A 17,701-nucleotide genomic window follows, 5' to 3' on the forward strand; every position below is an offset into this window, starting at 1 on the left:
GGTGGCTCAGGTTCTTCCTGCAAGACAGAAGCAAAGTTTCCTGACCTTGGAGAAAAATTAGCAATTACATAAGATAACTAATTACTGAAAAGCACTTGAATACTCAAGTGAAAAGGATTATTAACAGGTAGAAAAGGGTCTACTATTGTCTTGATATATAAATACAGTTCAATACAAAGTAGGACTGAGAATGTCAGGAATTACAGACACTGTTACCTACAAAGTTTGTATAAAATGACTGGGGAAAAACACATACAAGCAAAACAAAAACTGTAAATACAAGACAAGGAGTACAGGAAAACCTTATATAGCCACCTCCTTGTGGTTACTAACAATACCACTTGAAATAAAGATAAAATCCTGTTTAACCTCCTTCTTGAAAAGTCTGCAGAACAGAAAAGAGCTTCTAAAAAGTCAGTGCTCAACTATATGGAAGGAAAACACTTTAAATGGAAGAGGCTTATCTAGAAAGCAAAATAGCTGCGATGCACCATTCAGTATAGCAGGAAGCAGGAAATGCAACCCATGGTTCACAGTTTTAGCACCAATCCCTTTGACTCAGGCATCTTGGCTGCTTGCAGACTACTGCTCTGCTAGAGAAGTCCAAGGCAATTATTATTGAAATAAAACAAATTAAGTTAAATTTGTGGTTCTCAACCTTTCTATACTTCCCTCCTTACATCTGAACAATCTTTCCCCACTAAGAAAAGAGAGCAAGAAACGTACTCTGTGCTGCCCTAGAGGCCACTCCTGGCTGTAAACAGGCAGCTACAATTCTCCCATGGCAGGCATAAAGGAGAAGGAGGCAAAAATAAAAAGGCACAGTCCACTGTTGAGCCCTCAACTACCCATCTGCTCCAAGAAGGAAAAATCAGGCAAAAGGTAGCCCGTTCCTCACGAGCACCTGATCTAGGATAAGGCAGCACACACAGCTCCCTTGGAGCTAATGGCTCCTATCCCATTTTGTCCTCTTGATGGGAGAAAAATCAAACTGCCCTTCTTTCTGGTCTTGCTATACACAGTGACAGCAGATGTAGTTTTGCCTGTCTGAAAGCAAAGGATATCAATATCATCTGCAAAGTGGTGCAGGGGTTTAAAGAAAAGAAGTCACAGGAAGACTAAATTCAGACACCGTTTCTCATTCTAAACCAGCTGATCCTGGGCCACCTTGGGCAGAGCTAACACTGAAAACAACCATAAAAGCACCAGCATCATCTGACCAGAAGAGTCTATGTCTAGCAAAGGTATTGCAAAGCTGAAATAGATGTTAAAATACTTCACCTGGCTCTAAGCAAGAGGTCCAGCATTCACTGTCTGTCACTAGTTTGAAGAGGTGACACATACAATACAAAACCAAAGAGGAACCTCAGCTTCCAGGCTTATCTTTAACATTAATTTTTATTTATGCACTTCAGAGGTCTATCTACATATATCTCACAAGCAAATTAAGGAGCGCACAGAAAGCTTAACAACAGATCAGATGGACCCCTCCTATTTTAAATGGGATTTAAATCTTCCCATGCAGCCGAATTCACGCTGTAACATCTCCACAGTACGCTGGTAGCTTTTGTGTATCATTTGCAGTAATTTCTCCCTGACACTATAATATTCTAAAACCAGCTAACTTGAACCTATTGTTAAGGTTCCCCTCCCAAGTTACCAATGGAGACAACAATCCATAACAATTTTCTGTTGAGCAAGATCACTCAAAAATACAAGGGGTGATTTATAACAAGTTATCCCAGGGTCACCTCCTTTGATTGCTACCAAAATCAGCTAAGATAGATCCACGAGTGAAAAAGATTCATAGAAATCTCTCACCCAGCCAGGCTGACAAAGACTTTCCTCAGGGCTCCCTTATTGGCCTTAGTATGAATATGTGGCCAGGCATGTGAGGGTTCAAACACTGGTGCTAAAGAAACTCTTTGTCTGGAAAAAAAAAACACAGTAGCCATCCCACAAGTTAAAAAAAAACCCAAAATCAACAAACACAAACCATCTCTCCCCCACAGAGCCCAGGCACAGCTTCTGCCTTTAAAAGGGGCCATAAATCTGCACAGGTGAGCTCTTGCTCTTTCATCCCATTACTGCTCAGTAATTACACCAACAGAAAGTAAGACCTGGCATGAGTAAATGTATTTGGAGCCTTCACAGGCCCCACAGGCCTCACTTCTTCAGTTGCCATTATAGCTGAAGCACAACAAAGTGCCTCCCAGCAGAAATTAGAAACCTTTTAGAAACCTTTTCATCCCAGTTTCACCAAATGCACTGAGGATGCTTATAAATATTCAATATGAATTTTTAAACTCTCTTTCTCTCATTTTCCCTCACCTCAATTAGCATTAGAAATCGTTTTACTTTTAAATACACAGATGGGAGGCAAGTCTGAAGTCAAAGGCACTCACTATAGTGACGAGGACCATGTAAGAGTAGAGCCAGCTAGAAACACAGGCAGCCCTAGGCATCGAAATAACACAGAACAAAGCATGAGCAAGAAAGCATTAATTCAAAGGTTGGTGGAGAAATGTGAAATAGCACAGAGGACTAAAACTGTGCCAGAGCTTACCCGACACGAAATCCAGTCCACTGTGTCCCCACAGCCCCAGGCAAGGATTTCAACACTTTCTCATTAGCGTACTATAATTACTCTGAAGGCTGAGCATAAGGATCCAAGCTCCAAACAGCCCTGAAGACTGGCACAGTCAGGTCCAGGTCTGAGTGGTATGACTCAGTCTTTCTGGCTTGTTTCTTATTGCACCTGTCTTATTTAGCTGCTTCCACCAAAGCCTAATCTGCTTGTCTTGGCAAATCTGGCAGGTGGAGGCGTTAGCCATAGCTTTAACACTCCCAAAACGTAAATCTCATATTAAAACATTATCAGAAGACAATCCTTGTGAAACCAACTGATTAATACACAGTGCAACATTTCTCCTACAAAATAATTCAGAAATGCCTGACTCAGATACTTACTTATGGTTTAAGCTGTGTTTCATGTACATATCCAACCACCTCTTAAGGGAAGTGGTAATAAGAAGGGACTACTGGGTTGAGAGATCCAGAAGTCAGTGGAAATATTGTAATAGGCACCATAACAAGTCTACTTGTTATTTAGCATATCAGTTATCCTGCAAGAACATGGCAACGTTGCTTAAAAAGTTCTAGTCTTTTACAAGCCAGCAGAAGTAGTTTCCAATAGTTTCTGAAAGTTTGCCCCTCAGTGAAATATCTTTTCCTCTAAAAAACAGTGTAAAGCCAAATGTGACATCCAAAGACTTTGTGCAATATCTACCTTTGGATTTTCTTTTATCCAAAAGGATAGAAGAAAACCTTTTGTCTACTCCCTCCTGCATGCAGCAACCGCAAAGTTAAACAGTCTTCCCAACAACTAGGCATGAGTGGCTTAGGAAGTACAGGGACGGAAATGGAAGCCATACGACCCATTGTGGATGGCTATTATGTTTACAAGTTCAGCCTATCTATGTGGAATTCATCTGAGCTCCCCATCTGAGATCGAATCTGTCTTAGGTGGCCATGTTAAAATGCACAGAGCTGAGCCTCAGGAGCACCTCTTTCACTCCAGAGACTGTAAGAGGAGACTAGTTGTCCATATTCAAGTAGATCAACTTTGATGTTAAATATGTGGTTCTCATTTTCCCATCAGTTATCACACATAATGCTTCTAGGTACTTATGAAAGAATGCTCCTTTGGTTTGGTTTCAAGTTTGCAATATTTGGAATTTGATTTGCAATTGAATGAATCACACAGGTTTAACATTTTGCTGTATTTATATCGCTGTTGAGCTTGTCACTGAAGAGCTTCACCCTGCAAGCACGTAACAGTCATATAAGTCATCAGCGACAAGACCGTAGATTTGCTGATAGTTTTATCAGTGAATTGGAGAAGCCATTTGAGGCTTTTAAAAGAGTTATTCTAGTTTATGTGAATAGATTTGTGCATTTTAGGGAGTTTTATCCATTACTCCTCAGTAACTATAAAACTCATTATCGATTCTACCACATGCACTGTTGAAAGCAGGACACTTTCCAGATTTGGAGAAGAATGCTACATTAGCCCTCACACTGCACTGTCTGAATTAACCCAGATAGTCATTACCTGGAATAGGTGATTTAGTTACTGTTTGGCTGACAGCCTGTAAGCAATCATCATTATGTCCTCTTACACAGATGTTGAGGGTCCCACAAGAAGAGCACCTCAGTTCAGCCCTGGCCAACAGGAAGAATACTGGAGCTCAGCACCCAAAAAAGTCACTGTGAGCATTGAACAGTTGTGCTGTTACTTTTAGCAGCAACAAATGGCCACTAGGAAAATGAGATAGTTCCCTCCAACCATTCAGCTATGTGGCTCCACAACAACCACACACTAAAAATACATATAATTTAGAATCACAAATATGATTCCATCAGAAGCTGATTCAATTAAATTTTCTTAGAACAAGTGTCACTAGCACAAAATGAAATGTTCCTGTAATCTGGCAGATTTTTACTCCTCCCGTTGAAAAGACAAAAAAAGGGCCCCACAAAAAGACAAACACAAATTAGATTCTGGACATTCTTTAGGGGCACTTGCCCATAGACTTCCCTTTCCAAGCTTGTTCATGTTAGTAGTACCTTCAAGGAATTGCTTCTCAACTGTGTAGTGTAAGTGACATTACAGACAGAAAGCTCCCAATACTTGACCCAGTTAATTAACTGTAGTTCTTTTAGACTATGACAGTCAATGCTTTAAGAATATGGGGTGGGGAAAAGGACAGTACCCCAAAAGTGGCTTCACCAGTTGTACATTTTATTACCAATGGTGAACAAAACTTTTCCTGTAAGTGTCTGTCTCCTGCTTGGAGCAATGGGGCTCCTCTGGGCATCTTGCCCCTCTTTCGAGGCTCTTAGGTGTTTTCAAAGCATCTCCCAAGGCGACAATACTCTGTGAAAGTTTTCACACCTCAAATAATCTTCTCACCAAGATCATTCTCTCTGGGACCATTTCATTTGCTTTTCCCCCTCTCTGCTGTTGTTTTACATGGTAGCACCCTGCAGTAGGACAGAGCCAGGACTAAACCTCACAGCACATGAGTTTTAGCATGTTCAGAGATGCTCGGTAACCCCAGTGCCTCCTAATATTAGGAGAATGTCAGGCAATTGTAGCTGTAATAATCTTGTTTCAATTGCCTTGCATGTAAAATGGTATAGTCTTATTAAGCACTTGTTTAGTTATTTCATTTATTGATAGGATTCATTTAATTGTTTGCACAGCACTATAGACTGTGCTATAAAACTAACTATAAAATGCCAAGTGCCACTGTAAGCTTATATTAATAGGTATTTCTGTACATATAATATACATGTACACAATCAAGTGCCTCTTTGCAATAAAAGTTTGGTAAATATTTCAGTATGTTTAAATAATACATGATGAAAATCTCTTCTTCGTATCAGTACATTTACCTCTGGGAAAACTCACCCTGTAAGAAATAGCATGATTTTGTTAGAGCCTGCAAATTAAATTAAATATGGTATATTTCTAACTGAGCTGGATCAATACTGATGGCAACAATTAACACTGCTAACGAAGGCCACTTTGCCTCACTCCTGATCTACAACCTGTGTCTCCTTTGAAGCACATAACCGAACAGGTTGACTACTACTGTCAGATGAGAACCTGGTGTCACACCAGCTCTAAAAACGCTGAGATAAAAGCCATGAGATGAAGTCTGCTGTTTGTAAAATAGCATTAAGATGCAGCGTGACCCAGTCACAAATTACTGGTGCTTATATCTCAAGGATGGGAAAGTGGCAAGACATGGCCACACACTGACAAGCTGGATTTCAGCAGAGTACTTCGGCATTATTTTTTAATCTACATCCACACAGCAAAATGTGTAGGACATCAACATGTGTACAAGTGCTCAGCTAATGCAGCACCTAAAAGCAAAGTCATGATCTCAAGCTCTAATGAAGTAAGGCCATAAAAGCAGCTCAGACCAAAATTAGTTGGTTACTGACAAGAGCTACTCAAGAAAGCACAGAAAAGGTGAACTGCACTAATGCAAAGATGCTAGCCCTTACCAACACTTAAGGAAGATTTGCAGCTCTCTTTCTATTCAAAACCTTTATTCTTTCCTTTTTCCTTATTTTCTCCTGTCTGTTTAATGCTAGGCTGCCAAGCAATAGCCGATTGACAGAAAGTGCTTCACAGGGGAGCTTCTGTTGTTAGACTACACTGAACAAGTCTTCCAGTTCCCAGAGAAGCAGTCAGTTCCTGGAGAAAAAGACATGCTTTATGGTAGAGAAGGGCCAGAGTGTCAGGGAACTGTTGCTTTTTTTTTAAACAAGATAGCAGGCTTGAGAAGAGCAGGACAAGGAAGCTTTAAGAAGGAAGCTTTAAGCTTTTTCTGTGGAGCTATGGAAAAGAGAGATTTTGGGACACTGCTGTTTTCCTTATTTTCATAAAGTTGCTTGACTCTGCTAAGAGAAAGTCAGGAACACTAATTCCCACTATTACAAGATCTCCTTGTGAAAGGCAAATCTCTCAATACTCATGGCATCATGAATTGAAGCTTCTCTCAGCTCTGGTACACAACATTATGATCATCACTTCACAATGGAGACTAACTGTTCAGAGTAAGTTCAAGAGTTCCATACTAGACAGAAGAAAAAGTATGACCCAAATCTGCCTCACTGTTACCAATAATGATGAGAAAGGAAAGAAAACAATACCAGCACGTCTTCCTCACAGAATCTACCTCATTGACCTTTCAGGTAGATGTGAAATAAGTCTTTTTACTGTTTATTACTACCAATTAATAAATGACAGAAGTTTATTGCTGACAAAAAATTGTGGTCAATCCAGCAAGTGCTGATATGTTATCTTGTTTTTATTACAACAGTCAAGCAAAGCAACTGTAGGTTTTTCATTAATCACTCAGCACGTTTCAGCCTTTAGAGCCTGGAATACTGGTTTCCCTATCAAGGTACAATATATTTAACATGATTAAAATATGTTCCATTGAAAGGGGATAAGAAGAGATTTTATAAAATGAAGTTGAGTTTTTTACTCTCAATCAGAAAGGAAAAAAGCCCACTTGCTGTCCTTTCTGGGTTTTATTCTGAACTATATCTAAATTGTAGGAGAAACTGAATTGGTTTACAGTTAAGAGAAGAAAAGTACATTTGCTTGTGAAGTTTTGGGTTTTAAACGGTAACATAAAACCAGATGGAAATGCTGTGAAGGCCAAACTTCAGATGATGCTCTGATCATTCCAACAATGTTCAGAGACCATTTTTTCAAACCTGCAAATTTGTTCCAGTTCTGATATATGATAGTTCTTCACTCAAATTCAGAATTGACAGTTCCACTTTACAACTGGTTCAGAGTAACTTCTACTTGCTAAATTCAATTGAAACATAGGTCTATAATTAAATGACACAGGCAAGCAGGAGGACCCGGTGGGACTGACAGAAATCCACCAGTTACGGTTACAGCTAATTCACCATATCTTGCCTGCAGATAAAGCTTTAGAGAGAAGCTTCTGTTAGACTTAGTGTGGCACAGTAGGTGACAAAGACAGTGCTCACCCATAGAGCAGATTTCAAACTCCTTGGTTTCCCATGTGTTTCATAAAGAATAAGAAGGCAGAAAGGAGGATCCTCCATCAGGAGACCAGAGTCCATATCCCATCTCTTTTACTACCCATACAAGGAAAAGATTCACCTATTTGTCTCTAGTTTGACACCCAATATCTGTCAAATAACAGTACTATTTTCTGTATTTAGTAATAATTATTAAATGTATATTTGTTTGGTTTCAGGTTTTGACAGTTCTATAAGAGAAGACAGCTCTGACATATTGCCATTTCACTTATCGGGTAAGCAAATAATCAAGTTCAGTCATGAGTATCTGGAACACACTTGCTGACTGGCTTGATGTAAACACTGAGGTCACTCTTTCCATTTGCTTTCTGTGGACAAAGTTAAGAATGTAACATTTACAGGGAAGTTCTGTTTGAGAAGGTAGGTAATACATGACAAAGAACATTATGTCCCAGTTCACTCCTTGAGCGAGTAAACTAGAGCTATCACTACCTAATTTATTTGTTTGTAATCCCAGTGTATAAATGCTAAGACTGGGCTAGCTTGTAATTTCCATTTTTAGGTCCAAGCTCCTTCTACTTGCTGAATACAGCAAGCTGAACTAAACTTCTGAGCTACTTTCATAAATCCATGACCAAATTGGATTTGATGCTAGCTGATAAATCTTGTATGGTAGCCATGCAGAATTTCATACAACACACCATCAAATTCAGCTCTCTCTGGGACCTCATTCTCTGTCCCAAAGCACAGCTGAAAATAAATCTTCATTTCATTAGTATAGAGTTAGCTTTTTGAATGAACTTACGAGAGTTAAACGTAGAACTTGCCTTCATTTACAACAAGAGCAACACACCAGACTGCTTCAGGTTACTTAGAGAAATCCCATCTTTGACAAATAGTCAAGCAGTTCAGCTTCCTCTCACCAGAGGCCGGTGATAGATGGAAGCTCTGGGCTGCTCACTGCAATATTTATAGCCACAATTCAGCCAGCACCCTGTAGAGACCTGACCCATTTAATTACTTAAAAAAGTTGAAAGAAAAAAAGAGCAGGGTTTTTGATGACTAGGATAGCATTACAAGGCAAAGGTAAATTTCAGATCCTTTAAGCACAACACTGAGTTTGTTACTAGAGCTCTTACAGAAGCTAGTCACCCATGCTACAGAGTGGAACTGCCCAGGAGGGTTTCCCAGGTACAATTATTTTAATAACAAGTGTCAGAATTTATCATACATTTCAGTATTTGGCTTGATTTCCAGCTCAAAGAATTTTCCATGAGCACAGACATTTCTCAAGACTTACTAGTTGAAACTACCAACTAAATTCTACATAGTACTTAGTAAATACTTTGTTACAAGCATTTGAAATCAGTTGCATGGATTATTTTTAAATGGAATAATTCCATAGATGGATGAGGAAAAGAGTGACATGCAAACTTCTACTTAGCTACATTTTAAAGTATTACCAGGACAACTATTACATGAAGTCTAATACTCTCTTTTGTTTGTTTGCTTTGTTGTTGCAGTTGTTGTGTTTGGTTTTTAAATCAACATGGTCTTACTGGTAAAAGCTCTAGTTGAAATGAAATTTCTACTAATATTGGCTTGGAATGAGTTAAACATGTTAGCACTCCTACTGATAGTAACAGCACTGCGGTTGGGCTTGTTTTCCCATTTTAACCCCATCAGCATACTTCCAAAAGTAAAAGTTTTCCAAGAGTGGGTAGGGTGTTATATCTTGTCACTTGTCATATTTTGTGAGAAAGATGGAAGGTACTTCACACAATGGCTGGATCTTCTAAAAAATAACCTAAATTCCAGCACCTCAGTGCTTTTCTGAAGGACTCAAGCCTAGCAGTGCAGTCAGCCTCTGGGACCATCTGCCTGCTAATAAACAAATGCCAATGATGCCATAGGTTCTCAGATGGAAGCACTTCAAGCTAGGAGTGAACTGAGAATTTGTTTAGATCTACAGTTTTAATCTAGATTTGAATTCACAAGCTAGAAACAAAACAGTCTACCCTCATTTGTAGTTTGGTTGTAGGGACAGCAATAGGATCTGTCCATCTGGCCCGATACCAAACCTCAAGTCTTCAAGACAGGGTACTGATACAAAAACAGGTATCCTTTTGCTGTACAGCTCTGCAACCCAAGGTCAAGGGATAAATTCAACTTTGGTATAGGTTGACAGCAATATATATCCATATTGCCTCTCAGAAGTGGCTCTCAGTCTGCTTTCAGTGCCTGAAAAACTTACTCAGAGTAGGGCCACAGGCAGAGCCACAGCAAATGTGACGCAATGTTCAACCACATACAGGCAGTTAATATAGCTGTATGAGGTTGAGTCTAGAAACATTCTGAAAGTTATCTGCAAGACAGCTATCTGGGCAGAAGGAAGGAGATCCCAGACTGACAGCAGGACCATACTAATGATCTTTGTTTATCTAGTGATGATAAATAACCCCTTTGACTATAAATTCCATAGCATAGGTTCAAAATAGCTGAGGAACTGGCAGACTTAACACAAGGGAAATGAAGCCAAAGACTTGTTTCCTATATATTCATTCTATCTCTCCTAGTGCAATTCCAGAACCTCAATTGCACAGCACAGAAATCTCCACATGCCATCATGATTTTAAGTAAGAGAAGTAAGACAAAGGAGCTGAACACACATCATGCAACACTTCCACAGGGCTTCACTAAACCAAGAACAGGAGCCTCACCAGGGTAAGAAGACATGGGATAGTGCCACAAACTGTGTCCTGCCAAAAAATGTCAGCAAAGAACTTGTGGATGCTCCGTGGTGGTTCCCACCCCTCACTCTCCATAGCACTGGCTCTAGTAAACAAGTTAGGAGAAAACAAGTCAGGGGGCCATTGGCCATGTCTGGTTGCCATTGTGCCACACCATCCTGAAACTGCTGGCCTGGGAGGCTGGCTCCGGTCTGGTGGTATACAGGCAGCTTCTGGGTGAGCTGTTCTTGCTCCACCAGCTGTTGCAAGGTGGGGAAAGGAGCACCCTCAGCACTCATGCTTTAAGCTCTGTTGTTCCTCAGCTGTTTAAGCCCCTCAGACCTGGAGCTACTTCTTGGAGTGGAGAGTTGGGCCTGGTGCCTTCATACCACATCAGGGAGGGACTCTAGGCTAGACTGCAAGAGATAAGCTACTACACATCGTGTTCAGTTCTGGTGTGCTGGGATCACAGCATTCTGGAAATCCTGTTCACTTCTTTTTATGTTTTCTTTTCTCCTTTTCTCCTTGACAGTGGCAAAACTAAATGTCATGTAAATGAAAACAAATAACTGCACATCCCCAGTTGGGCTGCAGCATCAAAAAAACAAGTAAATAAAGAATTACTTGCAGCATATTTCCTGGGTCTCTACCACATGTTCAATTTTGCCAATGAGTTCAAGCAAGATGGAATAAACAAAATTATAAATGCAGGCAGCTTTATAAATAGCCAGAATTTCCCATCTTTATGTTTACTGAGCTGTAGCTCAGCAAACAAAACAAAACTTATCTGCAAAGGTAAAGTTTAATGTGTATGTTTTGCCAAGAAACAGAACTACATCATGTCTTCAAAACAGTAATAGAGCAATTACAGCATGGATCTATAGTAGGGGAGTCTGACCTTCTTGTTTTACACTCAGATACTAAATGCTATGAAAATCTGTCAAGGTAATTCTTTTATACCTCAAACAGAACACTCACCACCTCTTATATTTTACAGTCTCTGGCAAAAAAAAAGAACTCTTACAGAAACTGGGTTGGGGATGTACTTGAGCCTAGGGTTTACATTCTCCTTGTTGATAGCTTACAGCTTTTACATGCATAGATCTAAATAATGGGGGCTTCTTTTCTTTCTGAGTGTTCAGTTAGAGTGTTTGCTCCTGGGGCTGTTTCTGTATCCAAGGCAGGATACAAAATTAAAAAGAAAACAACAAACCAAACAAAAAAAGCATAATTTTGAAAGAAATGAGGTATTTCCACGTGAGGTAAACTCTCTCCTAGCACAGCAGAACTCTCATTTAATTCCACTAACGTTTCTCTTGAGTGTAAATAGGTGTAAAAGGGACTTGCTAGTCTGTGCCCACTGACACATCAAGGCTCCACCTGTGTGGTGGAGTTGACAAGGGTCCCTCAAAATGCAGATGGCAGCTTTCCATGTCTCCCCAATCACTTTCTTACAGAGCTTTTCTGGAACAGGGGAGCTTTCCATCATCACCCAGCAGTGTGCCTTCCCACAGCAGGATCAAATATTTCCTGCTAGTTAATTGCTTTTTCCCCTGATTTGAACACATCAGTTCACACTATCTCTTGGAAACTTGTTTACAGATACATAAAGGGTTGATGTCAGGAGGATCATCTCAATGATGTTCAATGGTAGGACAAGGGGCACCGGTTACAAGCTGGATCGTAAGAGTTTCCAAAGGAAAAATTTCTTCACTGTTGAGGTGAGGGAGCACTGGAAGGGGCTGCCCAGATGGGTTGTGGAGTCTTCTTTTCTGGAGACATTCCAAACCCACCTGGATGAGTTCCTGTGTGACCTACTCTAGGTGGTCTTGCTCTGGCAGGGGGCATTGGACTAGATGATCTTTGAGATCCCATCCAACCCTTAAGTTTCTGTGATTCTATGAAACTAAAGACATAACATAACACTGCTGTTATGGCAAGATAACCTATTGAAAACTCAATAGTTGCATGACAGCAATTGCACAGAATTTACTTTTTCTTATCTTAGTAATATAAAATTGCAACAGTGAAATCTAGGCAATTAAAGCTTTCTGGTTTCTTCAAAGAAAATTACATCCTACCTTCTTTTTCTAAAGGGTTACTTTTGCAGACAAACATCCTTTCCTCTAGGTCAACATAAAACACCAAGCTAATGAATTATTAAACATGTATTAGAGCAGAGTAACACTGCAGTGTGAGGCTTGATCTCAAGTTCTTGGACTCCAGTGGGACCATGTAAGGAGATCTTTTTCTCCTCCTCTTCTCATGGGATGCTCCATTGCTTCAGCATCTGTTTCCACAGTGGAGCACATCTGCACCCTCTGTGTTGCCTTCAACTAGCAAGAACTAACACTTTAATGAGGACTTAGGCTAGCAGCACACGTTAAGGCAACACAGGCATTTATATCTGCAAAGCATGGACCACTATATATGTGCACAAAGTGGCCAGTTTATATTACATGCTCAGAGTCAGGCAGGAGTCTGGCTAAGAACTCACCCTTCTTTCTGCTTTGCTCTGTGCATAGGTATTAGAGGGAAAGGAACAAGAAATACATGTATGTATATAAACATATCTATAAGCATACATAAAGGCCCACATCCAAATCCTGCAGATTTTATGTACACAGAATCCAGTCTGTCCATCACAGTGCATTCTGGGCATGCAGAAGTATATCCTGGCACCTTAAATATCAATCTAGGCTAACAGCTCTTCTCCAGATTTAGGGGCTGACCTACACAGCCAGGGATTTCCAGGGCTTTAGTGTGTGAATCCCAGGACAAAGTTTTCAGGATCCCTGAAGCAGATCCTGTTAAGCAGCTCCCAAAGCTGCAAGCCCATTATTCTGCTTCCATCACGTCAACCCCTAACTCACAGGCTCCCAGCCTAGATGCAGAAGTGGGCTGCTGCAGCAAGAAATCTGTCTTCTTTATCTGTGAAGTCTTGCTTTCAATGTCTCTATGCAATGCAAAAAAAACCCCACAAAATCAAAAGTTCCCAACATTTCATCCAGAAATTCCTGGCCAAATGCAGAATTCTTGGTCCAGCAGCCTCCCAAGCAAAACTAGGGTGCAGAAAATTCACAGACGTACCTTGGGTTTCGCAAGATTTAGAGGGAGAGGTAATCAGGTGATACATTAAGGGAAAACCAGAATTCTCCATATTTTGAAATCATATTTGGCTCTAATTTTAAAATCTGAGGCCACTGAATGCTAATTGTTTAAAACTCTTTGCCTTAATGCTGCCAGAAGTGGAACATTTAGCTATGGTACAGATTGTCTCAGGCTTAGTGTTGCTGATGAAATGGAAAGAGATGTTTAAAAACTAAAATCTCCAATTAGGAGATCTTTCCAAATGCTTCTTGCAACTCCCCTTGTTAGAAATTAATTAAGAGTTACAAGGCAAGGTCAAAAAGCAGGTTTTTTTCAGCCTGTATTTAGAAATGTATTCCAGTGGTAATCACTCCAGGAGGTAAACAAAGAGGAGAAAAAAGAAATTCTTCCTTTCATAGTTCTCACTATTTAACATGTAGCTATTAGAGGGGCACTCTCATGACTCAAACATGGTAAGACTAACCATTTTAAGGAAAGAATATGCTTTATGAGGGCATCTGTTTCACCAGGAATATACAGAATCAATTCTAGCAGGTACAAATGGATTGAAAAACTGCAAACGTTAGAAAGAATCAAGGAGCACAATCAGAGTTACAAAGAGATCTGTACTCAGGAGTAATTCAGAGAAGGTTAAAGAAAACTTGACCAGTGTTTTTGAGACTGTCTCATGTTAGGATCTGAGACCTAAACACAGCCACCTGTTCATGTAAGTACCAAGCCCTTCTTAACAAATTCATCAAGCGCTGAATTAAAGTACACATTTTAGCCCACCTGAAGTCTCATAGCAGCTTCAGAATGATGGCAGGAAGCATGGCCAAATAATCAATTAGAAAGTGCATCACATAGTTCATAACATTAATCTCCAAGACAATGCTTTCCCTTGTATTTCTGCAGAAATACATCGTTAAGTAAATGTAATATGTGCTTGCTTAGAGATTGTTTGTTATTAGGAAGACACCATGTGCACTAAAACCAGGTAATTTGAAAATCAGCTCCCATAGTCATGGTAAGAGGTCTGTGATACACAGCATCCATAAGAGAAATTCCTTTCCCATACATCTTAAATCCACACAGGGAAAACAAAAAGCTGAATCTGCCCCTGAACTCCTACGGGGAAAGTCCCTGCATTGAAAGATAGGTGAGTATTTTCAGACAACAGCTCTTCTCCAATACAGGTAAAGGTAAATGAATGTGGTTTAAGAAATTAATTACATTATCCAAACAGTATGTGTAGAAGAAGTATGCAAAGTAATCCCTTCTCCTTGTGGTTTAACTTGGATTTTTTTCTGCTATTTTGTTACTATTTCCTTAGATAGTGTATCTATACATGGTATTCTCCCCCAAGAGTTTACCACTGACAGCTCTGTTTCTGTACACACACATGGCCATGTTCAACTTTCTGCACTGCTGTTATCGCCATGAAAGCTGAGTCTACACACTGTAAGCAGAGACGCTAGACAAGCCTGATGATCACAAAACAGATTAGGACACTCTTCAGTTCAGCAGTATTGAAGAGACATTAGAGTAGGTGGCACAAGCTTTTATTACTGGCTGACTATCGCCCCCCAAGCCTCATTACAGATTTCCCCTGCAGATTGCTATCAGCCTCTCACAAATTATCCTCTGACACAGACAGCTAAATGCCAAACCCTACAAACTTTTCGTATTCCCTAAAATTACTGCCTTGCAGATAGAAGGGTGCAATTTCTTCTTGTGCGTGTGGAGGAGGGATGGGAGGCTTTCTAGCTTTTCGGGACAGGGATGATGTAACCTAGAAACCTCTTGGGACAGCATGTGCTCGGTACAGGAGCCACTGCCTGCCCCCCCACCCTGCGTACACACACACACATCACGCCATGGCTCTGCTTGGCTTCTTTCCTAGAGACACCCATGTCCAGGCAAACAGACTCTTCACCTCCCCCCCCACCCCCAACATGTACTGGAAAACAAGTACTGTCCTCTTGCACACCCCAGGGATTTCCCTCCAACTATCTGCCGAGATACGCTACAAGATTGATTTCCGTGTCTCCCAGTGTGTCCAAGGCACTCTAGGGAGAGGCATAGTGGAGAGGAGAAGATTCTAAGAGGCCAGAAGCCACATTTCTTCAATCTACTTCAACCCCTCTCTCCGTGTCTCTTCCCTATGTGGATCACAGGACCACTTTAAATCCTGTAGTAAAAGTAATAAATGCAGCTATGCAGAAAAGTAACCTTGCCTCCTAATAAGGCCTTATCAGTCAGATATCCCTGGAATAGGAGAACAGGAGTGGAATAAAACAGAAAAACTGTTGACCAAAGAGTCACATCTAAGTTCCATGTAACAAGGTCTAATCCCCACAATGGATCCCTTCCCAAGGGCATCAGGAGCCTAGTTCTATCACTATCTGGACAAGGCTGAGAGACCAAAACAAAAGCATGTTATCAGCAGCAGGAGTTGGCTATGGTCAAAGCAACAATTATCTTGTCCTCATTTCTCTAATGAGCTCCCACTGGAATTGAGGCAAGGTAACCCAAGGGAAGGACTGTCACTTCATAGGGTTGATTGGTTTGTTTATTTTTATGCAAGGTCTTAAGCCATTTCACTTATTCAACTTCGAGGTGCCACTCTCATTCATTTCTTTGTAAGGAGGATGAGACTCTCATTGCATAACTATAGGAGAAAGAAAAACCCCAAACAAGCAACAGCAATGCCTGCAGCTCTCCTCTAAGCCGAGTGCTGCCTGGCCACTGAGCATACCAGGAACTGTGTCGACCAAGGCTATTAGCCTCGCCGTGTCTTCACCCCAGATCTAACTGCACCCAAAAATATTCAGAGGTTTAATTATTATTTGAATGGGAGATTCTAGTGAAGCTGGGCTCTTCGGGAGGCAGTTGCCCCTGTTGCTAGCTCAGATTTCCTGGGACTTCAGGAGAGAGAACAGCCTCCAATGGCACTTAAAGTTTCACAACTAACATTCATTACCAATACGCAGCAATTGCTTTTCATGCTTAATATTAAGCAGCTTCTTCAGTCTGGGGACACTGGTTCTCTACGACAGGGACAGAACCCCTATGAACTCTTCCATATAAATTGTGTGCAAGCTTCTCCGTGGAGATGCAGCTTTAATTATTTTCAAGTGCTCCGAGCAGTTTCAATTGCAGCCGTGCAGAGGAAGCCCTGGGCAGCCTCAACTCCCGACCCCGCAGGATGGGAGCTCAATTGGAGGATGTTTACATAGTAAGTGAAAAGGCACCGAGCTACCATGTGGGAAACTCCTCTGCTTTTCAGTCCAAGAAAATCACCTTGGCGGGCCCTCTGCTGAGGAGCACTTGCAACGGCTTTTTGGCACCGCTACTCCTAAGATCCCCTCGGAAAGGCGGAGATTACAGCGGGGACAGCCGGGACGCGCCCCGCTCCCTCCCTTCTCCCCAGGTAAGTGGCGAGCAGGACCGTGCCGGTGGCCACCCCGGCGCCGCCGGGATGCTCACGGGAGGACGCCGCATGCCCTCAGCCCAATGACAAGGGCATCGCACCGCCCCGCTACCAACCACATCCCCGACGCCCTGAGCCTGCGCGGGGGCTTACCTTCCGCACCCCGCCGAAGCCGTGCTCTGCCGCCACCCGCTCGGCCTCTGCCTGGCCCCCGCCGTGCAGCTCCACCAAGAAATGGTTGGTGTAGACGGTTCCTCGGGCCGGGGCGCCGAGGAAGAGCAGGAGAAGGAAGAGGAGCAGGAGGAGGGCACCCCGCAGCAGCGGCGGCCCCGCCGGCATGGCCCCGCGCTGCGCGCCCGCGGAGGCAGCCCGCGCCGCGGGGAGGGCGCCGGGCGGACGGGCGAGGCGGGGAAGCGCCCGAGAGATGGGAGGGGAGGGAAAAGGAATTCAATGTTTAAAAATGAAAGCGGCGGAGACAGGAGGAGAGCTAGGCGGTGGGGACCGGCCGGGCGGCGGGGGGCTGCTCCGGGCGCTGTGTGTGTGTGAGAGAGAGCGTGTGTATGCGCGCTGCCGGCTCTGCATCCCCAGCCCCTCCTCGGCTCTAATTCAGCGGCGGCCGGAGGGAAAGCACCAGCCGGGAGGGGAGATTGCCGCGCTGCCAATCATGGGCGAGGAGGATCGCCCCTGCCCCCCTCAGCACGCATGGCACACGCACACCCAAAGGCCCTCCCAGCACCCCTAACATCTTCCCTACACCCCTCGCACACCTCTCTACATGCTCTACCCACCAACACACCTTTTGCGGTACCCCTTTCGGAGCACCCACCCACCCAAATTACACCCA

The 17,701-nt window shown here is 42.3% G+C and overlaps 1 protein-coding gene across 1 annotated transcript in view; it reads right to left on the reverse strand.

The window, feature by feature from the left end:
* PCSK2 (proprotein convertase subtilisin/kexin type 2) overlaps positions 1-17,460 on the reverse strand; it is a 101,515-nt gene extending 84,055 nt beyond the window's left edge. The window contains exon 1 of the mRNA XM_061989217.1: positions 17,011-17,460. Coding sequence (XP_061845201.1) covers positions 17,011-17,196 — 186 coding nt within the window. The 5' untranslated portion in view covers positions 17,197-17,460. The remainder of the gene's footprint in view (positions 1-17,010) is intronic.
* Between the last annotated feature and the right edge of the window lie 241 nt (positions 17,461-17,701).

Source organism: Colius striatus, chromosome 2 (genome assembly GCF_028858725.1).
Source record: "Colius striatus isolate bColStr4 chromosome 2, bColStr4.1.hap1, whole genome shotgun sequence".
Lineage (NCBI taxonomy): Eukaryota > Metazoa > Chordata > Aves > Coliiformes > Coliidae > Colius > Colius striatus.